Source organism: Seriola dumerili, unplaced genomic scaffold, assembly GCF_002260705.1.
Source record: "Seriola dumerili isolate Sdu_G_001 unplaced genomic scaffold, Sdu_1.0 BDQW01000449.1, whole genome shotgun sequence".
Classification (NCBI taxonomy): domain Eukaryota; kingdom Metazoa; phylum Chordata; class Actinopteri; order Carangiformes; family Carangidae; genus Seriola; species Seriola dumerili.
Genome location: NW_019174704.1, coordinates 2,052,140 through 2,068,052, shown reverse-complemented (window position 1 = coordinate 2,068,052; position 15,913 = coordinate 2,052,140). Strand labels below are relative to the sequence as shown.

Genomic DNA, 15,913 nt, shown 5'->3' with positions numbered 1-15,913 from the left:
AATGGTCTGCAAAAAGCTGCACAAAGGGCTGTTTTTGTCTCACTCTTCCAAGCCTGTAATAACCACTTTTGTGTGTGCTCTCTCTGTTTGCAGGAGGGGAAAGCAGACGGGAACATCGATCAATGTGAGTACACTTACTGTGTTCAAAACAAACAGCATTTTTCAAAATATGCCATGTTGTGCTCCATGACAAAATCTTTTTTTTTCTTCTGCTGTTATTCTGGCATACACATTGGTTTTCTGATTGCTGGGAAATGCTGCTGGAAAGTAATTCAAATCTAAATGGCTCCCACAAAACTGACCATGCAGCCTGTTTTGGGGGAGACCTCTGATAATGATATAACTGTGACAATCTGAAAAATCCCACTTATTACTGCATCACATTCATTGCTCTACTGTCCTCATGGGAAGTGTTTGAAAACCTTTCAGATTTAAAGAATGAAAGCATTTCAGTTGTCAGTGAAAGCCAAGAGAAAATCTACCAACCAATTGTGGGATGGGCAGGCATAAGCCTGTGTATGCAGTTTCACTTGACATGATCTGAGTAGGAATAGTGGTATAGTTTTAAAAAAGGAGCCATTCCATTAATATTGTGGAACTCAAATCCACCACATCATGCCATTTTCCCGTAACTCAAAAAACAAACCCATAAACAAAAAAAATAGAGGCACCTTACATCACTCATTCCAAGTGACAACCTGTCTATAAGTTGAAAAATATATTTGTCATGTGAATAATTATGCTGCTGTCAACCATCCTCAGTCCCCCTGTCAGAAATGGTGACAGGGAACCTTAAGAATTAAGTAATGTTTGTTTGGCTTGAGCCTCGTAGGCTGCTTTACAGTGATTTCTCCGACAGTTGATGCCTTATAAATAAGATCAGAATATTCTTGACTGTGAACCCCCAGATAACAGCGTGTCTACACAGAAAGTTTCTGCACAGCTGCGATTTTTATTTGTCTGTCTCATGCATGTCTGACAGAACAGATGTGCTTCTATTTTAATCAATCCAGCTGTCTACACAGACCATGTAGCTGCTCATGGAAATGTTTATTACTTCAGTGATTGTTTATTGCGCTGTGAACATTTACAAAGCGAAGGTGATCTACAATGCAATACTGTGCCTAAACGCATCCTGTATAGACACAGGCAGAGCATCAAAGCTTCTGCTGCTGCTCTGCTAACATGCTGCGCTCACTTTGCCTTCCTTGTGGAGTCCGTGGAAGTCTGGCTGTTAACATTGAACCACTAACCCAACTATTAAAGGCTAATCTGCTCTGCCATCTGAGCTACAGCTTCCATGAGCAGATTTACGATGCCAGTATGAAGTTGAATCAATCTAAAATGTTGATACTACTACTCTGACTATTGTAGCAGCAGTAAGAGTAGTAGTAGTAGTAGGCCCAGGGATGTTAAAAGCATTAACTTTAAAACTTAGTGTTGAATGTTTTACACTCCATTGTCTTTTTGGTTATTTTTATCCATCTCAGCTATTGATTCTAGATATAAATGTACTGAATAATATTTGGCTCTGCTGCAGTCTGCAGCCAAGAGCTGTGTATTTTTATGTATTTTTTTCTCTTATTTTTTTTTTCAAGTGCAGTTTGTACATAAATGCCCAGTGCAAGTGATGATGAAACTGAATTCCCGTTTAGTATTGAATGTAATCTTGGTGTTAGAAGAGAGATTCAGCTTTTGGTGGATAAAAGTATGTGTTTTAAGAGGTTGATCTCGACATTTAATTTATGGCAGCTAGCAATGTTCGTTTTTTTTTACTGTGTTGTGTTCACGCTAAGCATTCACATGTTTTTCTTGGCCTGCTGTTTTATGTATTTTTCTGTATTGTAGTGCATGACAGTGAGACTGAGCGGTTTGTGTGCAAGTTACTGTAACAGCAATATTTCCAGGGCTGACTGCTTCCTATTTGACAAGTGACTTCCTCTGAAAGCATTAGGCCCATTATGATGAGTTGTCTTCATATCCAGAGTAAAGCGCTGTTTCTCTGTGCCTGCTTCTATTCGACCTAATCATGACCCAGATGATTTCTTTTGTTCATGTTTATTATTCAACATCCAGTGCAGCATATTACTTTCCTTTCTTTTCATCTCTAGATGTTTGTTAGTTGTTTTCTTTTTAACGTTGTATTACATATGTAGTTTCCTAAGTGATAATTGCTTCTCCAGCTGCATTCTTTGCTCACCTGCTTCTTATAGTTCTGCTACAGTAACACATCATTGGAAACACACTGGGAGGTGTTTCTGTGACAAGCACTTTTATTTTACTCACCATTCCTCACAGATGTTGATGCTGATACATGTGCATGTATAAGAAGGGACACCAGCATTGATGGGGATGGAGTAGGCTGATGAAAACAAATGAACAAACAAAGTTTGCGCTGCACAAGGAGCAAAATTCCTATTGAATTTCCATTCAAGTGAATAGGAAAGTGGTCTATACATACAACGGGGAAAATAACTATTGAACGCATCAACATTTTTCTCAGTAAATATATTTCTATTGGGCTATTGACATAAAATTGTCACCAGATGTCGGTAACAACCCAAGTAATCCACACATACAAAGAAATCAAAACATATATGTCCATAATTTAAGTTATGTGTAATAAAGTAGAATGACACAGTGAATAAGTATTGAACACACTTACTAAAATTTATTTAATACTTAGTAGAAAAGCCTTTGTTGGTATGAAAGCTTCAAGACACCTGCTGTATGGAGAAACTAGTCGCATGCATTGCTCAGGAGTGATTTTGGCCCATTCTTCCACACAAACTGTCTTCAAATCTTGGAGGTTCTGGGGGCCTCTTCCATGAACTCTTCAGTTCTTTCCATATATTTTCATCAGGTGATTGACTGGGCCATTCTAGCAGCTTTATTTTCTTTCTCTGATACCAATTGAGAGTTTCCTTGGCTGTGTGTTTGGGATCATTGTCTTGCTGAAATGTCCACCCTTGTTTAATCTTCAGCATCCTGGTAGATGGCAGCAGATTCTTATCAAGAATGTCTCAGTACATTTTTCTATTCATCCTTCCTTCAATTATATGAAGTTTGCCAGTACCATATGCTGAAAAACAGCCCCACACCAGGATGTTCCCACATCCAAACTTCACTGTTGGTATAGTGTTTTTGGGGTGATGTGCAGTGCCATTTCTCCCCCAAACATGATGTGACATCCAAAGAGTTCAATTTTGGTCTCATCTGACCAGACTATATTCTCCCAGTATTTCACAGGCTTGTCCAAATGTTGTGCAGCAAATGAGCTTCAACATGCTTTTTCTTCAACAATGGAGTCTTGTGCGGTGAGCGTGCATAGAGGCCATGGCGCATGGTGCATTACGTTTTCTTTGAAACAACTGTACCTGCTAATTCCAGGTCTTTCTGAAGCTCTCTGCGAGTGGTCCTTGGCTCTTGGACAACTCTTCTGATTATTCTTTTGACTCCTCTGTCAGAAATCTTGCGAGGAGCACCTGGTTGTGGCCGGTTTATGGTGAAATGATGTTCTTTCCACTTCCGGATAATGGCCCCAATGGTGCTCACTGGAACATTCAGAAGTTTAGAAATACGTCTATAACCAATGCCATCAGTATGTTTTGCAACAATAAGGGCGCAAAGGTCTTGAGAGAGCTCGTTGCTTTTACCCATCATGAGATGCCCATTGTGTGACACCTTGGTAATGAGAAACCTTTTTATAGGCCATCAATTATGACTAAACCAGCTGATATTAATTTGCACTGATAGGGGGCAGGATTGCTTTCTAAATACTGACAGATTTCAGCTGTTTTTTTGGCTTTCCATGCTTTTTTGCACCTCCTGTTCTACATGTGTTCAATACTTATTCCCTGTGTCATTTCACTTCATTACACATAACTTAATTTATGGACATATATGTTTTGAGCCCCATGAGAAATATATGTACTGAGAAAAATGTTGATGCGTTAAATACTTATTTTCCCCATTGTGTATATATATACACACACACACACACATACATACATACATATGTATGTATGTATGTATGTATGTATATATATATATATATATATATATATATATACAGTACAGTACAGTAGCATGTAAAGACATTTTGGCAGAAAACTTATTTGGTATTCAGTCACAGGAAGTTGATGGGAACACCAGAAGGGGAAAACAAAGGACTGAAGGTTATGGCTTTGGATTTACATACACTGGGCCCATGTAATTTCAATATTTGTCTCTAGAGCTTAAAGTCCAAGGGGCAAAGTCATTTTGCCCTGGATTTGTGCACAGTAACAATGCGTTACAGTTGGCTGGAGTTTTTCTTTACTGTAGTTTTTTGATTCTCCTTGTGTTTGCGTGGTTTTCTCGTGCGCTTTGATGCGAAGATTTGTCTCCATATGGAAACTGCCCCTTACAACCATTCATACTAATGACCATTGAATAACAATAATCAGGGTTTAGGTGCTCTTTGATTGCTGTCAAAAAACAAGAAAAAGCCATGTGTCTCGAACACCACATTGGGTATTCAAACCAGCAACTTCACAGGCCTTATCTCTGTTAGGACACTGTTGTCATCTTCATTTATCTGGTTCACTGGATCACTTCCTGCTCACTGATGTGAGTCAGTTGTCGCAGTGAGTCATTACAATAGACAAGGTGATAATAGGACATGATTGTGGCTGACAGTCACTTATTTACATCAGCAGTGTGTTTGATTGCGTTAATGACGTGTATGTCGATTGTGTTAGACGTCAGCAAGGAACAGGCCAATGTTTTGTTCCATATTATGACTATCAGGTCAGTTAGAAATAAATAACTGTCAAGTGAATGATTCATGCTACACCTAGAGTAATTGACTGAGCTATAATATTAAGCTATGAAACAAAATAGCATTGGTTGCATTAGCCTCTGACAGGTTTGTGCATACAAAATTAGTATTGTAGTAAGAACACAATCTCTTCTCACTGTTAAGATCATTATTTCATATGAAAATATCTAAAAGAAGTCAAGTTTCCCATTTATTCTGCTTGACTTGGTCGAACAATAGATCATTCTATGAATCTATGTAAGCAGATATTTACAGGCTCTAATGTATACTATCTGTCTGTTGGTGTGTGAGCTGTAATTCTATATTATTATATGTATTGGTGGTACAGTATTGCTATATTTTTCTTCTCTGCATGTTCTATGTGAACAAAATCTCATTTTCCTTTTCCTTTGTGCATGTCTGGATCAACATCAGTACCACGATAAGATGCATTGCTCAGTGAAAGGCTCTGCAGAACATACTATTATTGACAAAAAAACAAACAATTCACAACTCAAGAATCAGTGAGACACAGTGGTGTTTCATGGTGGTAATATTTTGTCTAACTGATTTGTTAACATATGATATTGTCTTCAAACTATGGTGGAGGAGTGTGTGGCTTTTTTTAATTTAGGTTTTACAGGTATTGGATTTTTTTTTTTTTTACACTGGCCTTAGATAGAATAAAATATTAACTATAAATGACTGATGGTGCCTACAGCATGCCTCCCATGCAGTAGCTACTGCTGCAGCTTGAAATACGTTTTAGATTATATTTAACTACAGGAGAGGTAGTGGGCATATTGACTTGTAAGCTACTTGGAGGCTTTAATAATTGATGTTTTCTGATATACCAGAGATAAGAGTGATGGAGTAGTAAAGTGAGGGAAGGGTGAAGTGAAAATCTCCACCAGACAGGCCTGTAATATGACTGCCCTGTCATTTGAGGACAGCTGCTTTTAATATTCTGAGCTTTTTTTCCCCCCACTTAGTTTGTGCTGATTTCCCTCTTGAGACTAATTATCTGCTGCCTGTTTGTATGCTAAACTAGATCCACTGTCAAAATCAGGCAATTGCATTTCATTTTCTTGTTTTGCTCCCCTTTTCCTTGGATGGTGATCAGTGTAGCTCTTTGAGATTGTCTATTTTCACTGCTATTGGCTTGTGGCTTCTCCCACTTTCAGTTCTTTATTGCATCAGTTTACCGTCTCGTTACCTTCTCTTTCTTTTTCCCTATATTATGTCTTTATCCTTTGCTTAACTCAGGTCACTGTCCTTCTATCCCTTATTTTCACTCTCCTTTTCACTCATCCTCTCCCTGTTTGGCAAACCCTTTACTGTGCCGTCTATGCTCCTCACAATGAGACAATGACATTAATCAAATTGGCCCAGTTTTACCTCTGGAACGCAGATTCTATTGAAAACTGCTTTACTGCAAACATTGCATATGAATGTTTCCATGCAAGCTCTGACAGAAATTCTCAGTAAGTGACATTTTACTGGTTGGTGAAACAAACCATCCCTGGTCAAACTGTCCCACTGCTAAAAATATGCAGTAATTTTCATTGAGTGTTCTTCTTTTCACAGTGTGTTATTGTTGTCAGTGGGTTCCATATGGAAATATTGAATATTGCCCATTTATCTTCCCAGGGAATGGTGATTAATTTGGCCTTGAGTGCTTAATTTATGAACCTTTGCGGAGGCCTAATCAGAGTTTGTTACCATCACAAATTAAACAATGAGAAGAGGCAAAGTAAGTTAAGCATTCCTGTGGTTCATTTAGATTGTAATTGGGTGAGAATTAGATGGGACAAGGTTGACAGAGAGACTCTCTAATAAGCAGCAAATGACTGGGGAGGAAGCTGGGAGGAGAAAAAGCAAAGGAGAGAGAAGAGTGAAGGATCCCCGAGAGGCAGGGATAAGGGAGGGGGGAGGGGCAACAGCAAAATATGATAGCTTGAAAGTCATCTCCTGGCTTAATTACTCAGTCAAATAAAATGTTTATTACATCTTTTGTTTAGGCTGCTTTGACCTATGGTCATATCGACTTTTGCATATTTTCCCTTTGTGCTTCATTGCTAATACAAAACAATATGAGAATATTTTGTAGCTTTGTAATTCTAAATGAAATCAACAGATGATCTGGTCATCTCTACTTTGGTGGCCAGTGTATTTGTGTCAGAGGGTGAACCTGAGAGAAAGAGATACATAGATATGTAGTATGTCTCTGCAATGTATTTGGTGATAAAAAGCAGAAGCATATGGTTGAGACTTTACAATAATTGCAAAAGAATTATGTGTATTTGGATTTTTCATTTATACAGGTTCTATGTTGTCATTGAACGGTCACAAAGCTTTAACTGTGTGGGTGCACTGACTAACATCCTGCCCAGAAATTCCTGATGCCTCTACAGTCACTCTACTTACTGATAGCTAACTTGTCACATACTAAAAGGGGAGAAGAATAGGCAGGAGGGGTAACGGGGGGAGGGGTAGAAGTATGGAAGACAGGATCAAAACAGGGAGAGAGAAAACACACTCGCAGCTTGCGGCTCTTTTTTCCTTACTATTAAAAGTTTCCTTGTTGAAACTTCTTTTTCCTGCTTGTCTGTTTGTTCCAAGTAGGTCTGACCTGACATATTTAAAGCAAAGATGGTCCAATTGTAATTCCAACTGTAGACCAACAAGAGCCGCATCAGGCTTTGGGTTGAGCTATAAACTAGACATGCACTGATCGATCAGCTGGTGATCAGAAAAGGCCTCCCTTCAGTGCATCTTCAGAAGCTCTGCCTCCCAAATTCATTACCAAGGCACTGATACAGTAGTGGAAGTGAATACTTTTCTCATAGTTGAAACAAAACAAAACAAACTTTATAATATAAAACACCATATAACAAATGACACAAGCACGGCACCATAAACACAGTTGAGTAAAAACTGCTTTAATCTCACTTTCTCTCTTCCTCTCTCTGAGATTCTTAATCAGTTTCAGTATGCTATACATAGACATTTGTGCCTATGGATGTTCTCTACTGTATATCCATACTTCATACACACAATTTCAAATCACAACCAGTTTGGGGAGCTTTCATATGTAAGATACTGTGATTTGTAGATTATTCTCCCAGAGACATCCTGCATAATTAGAATGTGCAAAAAGAATAAATTTTCACCGCTGAAAGTTGTAAGTCACTATCTCACACATCGTAAATCTCTGTGAAATGTGATTTCATTAAACTGTAGAGCAATAAAGATTACCAAGTGAAAAGTTCGTTGAGCCATTGAGGACTTAATCAAAATAGTAAAATGAAACAGGCTTTGCTAAAATCAGACCCACCTTTTATAGACATCGTTACAAAATTAGCATGTCTTCAGGTAAAGTCATGATTTGCACCATAAATCTAACAATTTTCACATCGTCATGAACCTAAATTTGATCAGGCTGGAAGTTGTGGCTCATTTCCTTTCTGATCTAATTCACATGCAGCCAAAGGTTCATGGTGTGATAATTTTTGGCCAAAAAGTCTGAAAGTCAAAGACAAAGGGGGATTTTAGCAGCAGTGTAAGCTTCATGTTGAGCGTGCCTAGAGACACTGCTGAAGGGCTTAAGGAGGGCACACAGTCTCTCCAGGGACTAAGAGGGACTGACAGTGGCACTCTGCATTGCACTTCATATGCCTGGGCCAGGCTGCACCAGTGGGCCTACTTGGACACGCACACGCACACGCACACACACACATGCTGGAGTGCAGATAAAAAGACTGGAAACAGACAGAGGTTAGTCGCAGAAAGATGCCCTGAGAATCAGCAGACAAAGGTAGACATTTATTAGGGGGGGGCTTCCTTTTGATCTTTAATGAGTTTGAGATAAGCATTGTAATGCTTTTCTGTTGGGCACAGGAAAACGGCTAACGTGACAGCTATTTGCATACCATTAAAGAGAGAATATGTTCCACGGGTTCAACTCTCACCAAACATTCTGACCCATTTTGTATTATACTTTTCCTACTGTGATGATATATTTACCGCCTTTCAAACTTAATTAGTTGTTGATGTACAGTGGTTGGTGTACATGATAATGAAATAGTATGGTTGAACTTTCTCTCTCGTATGTCATTATGCTGGGATCCCTTGCATTTGACTATACTCTCAATGGCAGTAGCTGCCAGTGTTAATCACGCGTTAATAGGGCCACTATTCATGATTATTTTCATTTATGATTCTTTTTGATTCATATATTTATCCTTTTTAGATTAATATATTTTCTGACCTAAAATGTCAGAAAATACAAATTTTCACTTCTTCAGAACCTGAGATTGCCTCTTCATTTACTTGTTTTGTCCACTTGATACATTTTCTGTTCATTAATTTACTGGATTGAGTACTACAAATTGTACGTGTCCAAAATCCCAGTCAAATTAATTATTTCTCGTCTGATTACTCTTTAATCGTCAAAAATTGCTGTATTTATCAGTTTCCATTCATTAGCTATACCAATTATCCTTGAGGGTTGCAGGGGGCTGGAGCCAATCCCAGCTGACATTGGGCCAATTGACCGAAGCTCCATGTGTCTGGATTGTGCGAGGAAACGGAGCAGCCGGTGGAAACCCATGCAGGCACGCAGAGAGCATGAAAACTCCATGCAGAAAAGCCCCAGCTAGCCAGCAGGTTCAAACCCAGAACCTTCCACTTCACCACCATACCACCTATTTATCATTTTATGTAATGTAATTACTGTAATTACCTGTAATTCTGCTTACGCTTATGTATCACTCACTGGAGGTCAACTCCTGGATAATACCAGCTGCCGCTGTGTGAGTGTAAGCATCACTGTGAAACCTTCAGATCCAGTCTTTACCTTCATCCCCCTGATTTTTACTGCCTTACCCATCAACAGCAGACGGCTTTATGAGCTGAGAACAAAAATGATTGCTTTTGAATTCAGATTATATGCCTTTGCGCTCAGCTCTTTCTTTCCCTGTCATTCTATCTCTCTGCTCCTGCTCCTGCCCTCTTCCCCACCTCAAACACACATATACACACACACTGTTGTACATATATACCTGCTGGAGTTCGAGGATCAGTTACTGTGATTTGGATTTCAACCAGCAAGGTCTTCAGTAGAACTTTGCAGAGGACAAGGTGTATTTGCATACCCCCAGAGAAGTGGAAATATTAATAAGCTGCTGTCAGGTCACATTTCTTTGACTGAGTAAACACATTCAATCTTAAATACTTTCCTATAACTCAGATGTCATCAATGTCCTTAGGTGTATACTGTTTTATCAGTCACAGAATATTCATCTGTGAGAGATGTTTTTTATTTGTCTAATATTCCTAAATTAGTTGGATTCCTTTGTTGCTGCAGAGTGGTTCAGACATTTTGTCATTTTAGAGAGAAATGACAAATGTGGGCAGATTTGATTCTTACATGAGGACATTGTATCTAATCTTTTGCTATCGCTACATAGCTAATCTTCGCATTAACAGCTGTTTACATACCAATCTTGCCAAGAGCTGCCTTGACAATACAAGAGGTTATAATACGCCCTCTGAGCAGCGCTACTTTTTCAGACTGGGCCCTACAGTGACTCGGTATTGGGCAGAGCAGACCAGAGCTAGCTGGTCAACATGCTAATTTCACTAAAAGAAAAGAAGAAATAGATGAAATGAGTGATAGAAATAGAAGCAAAACAAGAGGCTTGCTTACCACTGCTGGAGACAGCTCTTGGCAAATAAATGTGCTTGTAGCAATATCAAAACGTACAAATAGCTCCTTTTTAAAGTGGCATAAAAACTTTAAGCAGTTTGCCACAACTTAGGCAAGAAGAAGAAATGGCCCTAGAATCTCAGATTAGATCAGAGACAGCTAACAATTGTAGTAAACACAAAGGTGTCCATCCAGATGGATTAGTCTTACAGCAGCAGTACCCAATTTGCACTTGCATAAAGTGGTAAAGGGGCTGTTTACTTGTGAATTTGTTTTTAAGTGAGGATATTACTAATGCTTTAAGATTCAGTAAATCCCTTAGTGAAAAAAAGAAACATTCAGCCCTTTACTCCTCTGTTGCATTACTGTCTCAACAGTGAATAAACCTGAACTATAAACAGCTCTAGCAAGAACTGCATGTCATTGTGTCAACCATGTAGTGGACTGTAAAACTGGCAGGCAACGGTTCATCTGATGAGACAATTGCTACCAGTTGGAAAATAAATTAAAGATTGATTGATGCGCAGGGGAAGGGCAACTAAAAATAAACTGTTCAGCACTTGTGATTATGCACTTACGTAACTGGTTTACAGTCAGCTAGTTGCTGTTACCTGATTTAGAGATAAATCTAAAATTAAAATAAATTATCTTGTTAAGACTAACATAACGACAGCTCATAATGTAAGTTGGGTGCTCACAAAGTTAGTGGGCTACTGTCATTACCATCCAGTCTGTCAAAATGTGAGGTTGACTTTTTAAATAGATATTTTCACACTCTTGGACTTGTTAGTTGACTTAATTTAAACCACTGGTTACACACTGTCAGTATGAAGGTGTGTGTATGTGTGTGTTTGTGTGCGCTCGCACATGTGCGCGTGTTAGTATACTGTGTATGCAGCAGCCTCTGTTGTTTTCTGTATTTTGCTCTGGTATTGAATTTATTATCGAGAATCATAGAATTTCATTGGTATTGGTAACCACTACCAAATTTCTGGCATCGTGAGAGCCATAGATATAAGGATGCATCCTTGCATTCTAAATGATTATCTCCAGTCTGAGTAAAAGTGCCTCTGAATGTCAAAAATAGTCAGCTTCCACTTGATAAATTCAAGCAAATGCATGCTATGGAAAAGCTGTGCTCTCACAATAGAGTGTCAAGTATGGGCAGATTATCTAACCACTGTTTCTATGGTGCCAAGTTTACAAACATTTGTCAACTATAACTGGCCACATGAACAAATGATAGGCTGACTTTGCTTTAGTCATGATTGGATCTTTTAGCGCTTAAAAAACTGTCTGAATTTCAGGCAGCTTATGTTAACTGTGAATATTCTATGGGGTGGGTACCAAAACCCAGGTATTAAACGGGCCCCGGGGCTTAATTTTTAAATACCGGAGTATTGATAAGCTCCAACTTTATCGGCTCTGCTCTTTAGTTACCAACGGCATTTGTGATTAAGACATTTCTCTCTCTCTCTCTCTCTCTCTCTCTCTCTCTCTCTCTCTCTCTCTCTCTCTCTCTCTCTCTCTCTCTCTGATCGTTCTGGGTATGTTCTTAAATTCATATATATTATATTCATAGGCATAATCTGAACTGTCATTCAGAAATTCAGTTTCAGGTCACTGGAGGAGAGAGAGTTGTTAATGTTAATTGAGTACTTATGAGAAAATGAACAATGTTAAATCTGTTCTTAATTAGTTTTTTTTCTTTTACAAAATGACAAAAAGTACCATTAATTACCAGATCAATAAGTGGTATTTTTAAAATTTTAATGAGTCCCATCCCTGGCAAAGTGTTGTTCCGGTGCGCTCCGGCAGGACTACACCTACATCTGTGAAATGAGGACTGCCCAATAACCAATCCGACTATGAAAGTTTTTGTTGTACATCTTCTTCTCTCTCCCTCTCGCCTTGGCTGGGTGTCGCCACGTGTATCCACTTTAGCTGTTAATTTTAAGCCCCCTGCAGACTCATGTAAATGCGACTTCATTTTGCAGCCATGGGCTGCTGCTGCAAAATGTATTTAAGGAAACACAACAAGTGGACCTTGTAATTTTGTCAAACTACCATTTCCAAGGTCAAAAATGAACCCCCCAAGCTCAGTGTCTGAGTGAACTGCAAATGTTCATCAACCACCTTTTGTAGCCTGTAGTGAAGAGGCATTTGGTAATAAAGATTCTGAATGTCACTTAAAAGTACGTTGCCACAGTATTTATCTCTGCAAGATTGTTATTACCCTTAGTCTTCATTATTATCAATTCCTGTACAGAGAGGGGGTGAGAACAAGACAAAAAGCAATGTGCAGCAGAAAAAGCTGCCTGTGCAACAAATGGAGGATCTCTTGGAACACTTACTGGTGTATCACAGTGCCCTTTACGCCCCATCTGTAAGCTGGAGTCCCATCAGTGAGTTGTGTTCTCATATTGTCCTTTTCAGCAGTTTGTAAGAGGCAGTATCACTATTTTTGAAATGGATGATTTGTCAGTTTGGTAGAAGGACCTTCAAATGACGAAAATTGAATATAAGATGCTCAGGGCGGAAAGCTTGAGCTCAGATAAAATAAAGGAGATAACATTAAAAACAGTGAGTCAGTAAGGAACCGAGACGGCGGTCACACCAATGCACCTTGGCAGCATAGAGTGAAATGAAAATGAATCAAATGGGCTTGAATAGAATTTAAAAAAGGTTTTAATATGGCATTTGTATTTCCTACATAATTTCCTAAATATGACAAGCAATTACTATTGTCTGGGTTTTGGCAGCCTGAGTGAGCAGGCTCTGCCAGGATTCTGCCTTTGAGGGTGTGCTTTTAGAATTCAATATGCAATTTGAGATTTCTCTGAAGCTCTTTGTCCACATCCACTCCTTTTTTGTCAGCGACAAGGAAGCACATAAAAGCCGCGCGGCTACTGTGACAGACATTGTGATCTCAACAAACTACTGTATACCCATATCCCACAGAGAAGAGTCTCCAGAAATAACCGCATAGACTCGTAGGATTGTCTGATCATTGTTATAGCATATATACAAGAATCTATTTTAAAAAATTGTTATGATCCCTGAAGCCTTTTGAAATGCATGAAGATTAATGAGAATCCTATCATGGATGTAATTTAAGAAGAAGTCAGTGAGGGGATGGCACCCGTGGCTAGGCAGGTGGGTTGCTTGTTGTCAGAAATATTTGCCACTTTCTTTGGAATTAAATCACTGAATAATTTATTATTCAACAAATTTAAATGTAAAATGGCTCGGGCAGCCAGCTTCCAAGGGAGAGAGAAAAACAGCAGCTGCAATAATAGCAAATATAACAAGCCAGGTTTTTTTTCGGTTCTTTTTTTCTCAGAGTGAGCCCAGGATTGCGCTGGTGTCCATAAAGGTGACTAGAATCATGCATAGGTAATGTGATACGGTCATGGGTTCTGATTGGACTGGAGGATAGATCAAATGTCATAGGTCATTTATGGTATATTGCCAGCATTACAATGTTAATTACAATGTGAGATAGTTAAATCAGCTCATATTATCAAGTTTTCCCTCATAATTAAAACTCCCACCCCACCGGGCTGGAGAGGTTGACATCCTTCGAAAAACGGAGTTCTCCTGTTTTGCTAAGTGCTGTTACAACCCAACACATCATTAAGCAGATCATTTATACCCTCCTAACTCAGGTTCTCGTTCCTGACAAAGCTATGTTGTTTGGGTTTGAAATTTAGTATGAAAATCTCGGGCCTCAGTTAAAAGTAATACAGATTATGTTATGACCCAGTGATGATATAGAGTTCTATTTAGTCTATTAAATTGCAGAATTGCAGCAGAATCAAAGGTCATCATATTGAACAAACTTTAAATCATATTGTTACAAATGTATGCGTATAATTTTTGTATTGGATCTGTGGGATCCAAGTATTTTTCAGATCTGTGGGGAAACACTTGCACTCACATCTTATCATAGCATTAGAGTAGCTGCTGCCATCACCATCATTGCCTAGAAGTTTTACTGTGTTTGTCGTCAAAATTAAGCCAGCTGTTCTTTGGTTTAAATGTGGTTTACATGATTCAGAGGTCTTTGTGGTCTTTTTTTTTTTTTTTTTTGAAGCCCAGAACAGACAGTTGTGGCAGAACAGAGTCAAGAGTGGGTTTTGTGAGACGTTTTAGTTTTGCTCTCCTTGCCCTTCTATGATAGTGTCTGCACTATAATCTATCTATTTTTTACTGTCATCTTTCTGACAGAGGTTTGCTGTAATGCATCACCACTCTGTCAACCCTGAGGGATTATTAATCTTCAATTTTCTTTGTTTTGTTTAGCAATGTGCTTTTTTGATGTAGTACCCACCCGTGTGATTAACAATGTAACAGGGTAGTCAGTTTGTTTTGAAGGTTGATTTTGCACTAAAAAACTGTCTTTTGGATGGTGTGTATTCCCCAGTGTCTATGACCACACCTCAGAAAAGCTAGCATGCATATGTATACTGTATCAGCGATCATGTACCTACAGGATGTTTCTATGAATGCACATTTGTACATTACTCCCTTCAGAAATCTCCCCTGTGCTCCTCCTGCACCTCTCCCATATATCTGTGCTGCTTTCCTTTGCTCCTCTTATTTGTGCTTACACTGCATTCAGGAAGTGGTTGCAAAGATGTTGGCTGATAGAGGCCTGTGTTCTAACATTTTAATCAATAACAAATGAATGGAAGTTTATTGTCATTGCACAGGTACAGCAAAATTGCGTTTGGCACTCCCAGTGGTATACTGAAAAATACAGAGGTCACACCACACAGCAATCATACAAAAGACTAAGACTAAAAGATGTTAAAAATCCATTTATCATATCCAGTAAAAACAACATTAGCAGGAGCAGACAACAGTGAGAGTACACTTAATGACAACCCTGAACACCTTAGTGCGTCATTCACATGTGCTGATCGCACTCAAGTTAATGTAGAGAGTGAAGGCTGGGATATTACAGGGCAGGGGTGGCGATATATTGAATGTACTCGATGTCGTAAATGACAATATCGCGATCATTGAGTATAAATTGTCTCATAATTGTTTTAAGAGTTTTATGAGTATCTCATAATGACAAAAGGCAAAAATTATGTATTAAAATTATGTATTCATTCACTGCATTGTGGTGTCAGTTGAAATAATTTGTCAACTGAGATGAAACAATGTGAAACAAAGTTTATTGTCTTAGCTTAGTGCCTCTTTAACACACACATACACACACATACACAGAACAGCAGTTAAAATGTTTAAAGGAAGCATACAACTATCGCCCACTGAAATCTTTTCAATCTGTGTAAAGTAAGTGTACAGGACACATTACAGCTTAACAAGCATACATCATACTGGACACATTTCTATCACATATCAGTATTCAGGCTTGCATACTGCAGTGT

The 15,913-nt window shown here is 38.7% G+C and overlaps 1 protein-coding gene across 1 annotated transcript in view; it reads left to right on the top strand.

The window, feature by feature from the left end:
* fstl4 (follistatin like 4) overlaps positions 1–15,913 on the top strand; it is a 196,909-nt gene that overhangs the window by 10,800 nt on the left and 170,196 nt on the right. Inside the window, exon 3 of the mRNA XM_022762535.1 lies at positions 107–124. Within this exon, the coding sequence (XP_022618256.1) occupies positions 107–124 (18 nt within the window). The remainder of the gene's footprint in view (positions 1–106; positions 125–15,913) is intronic.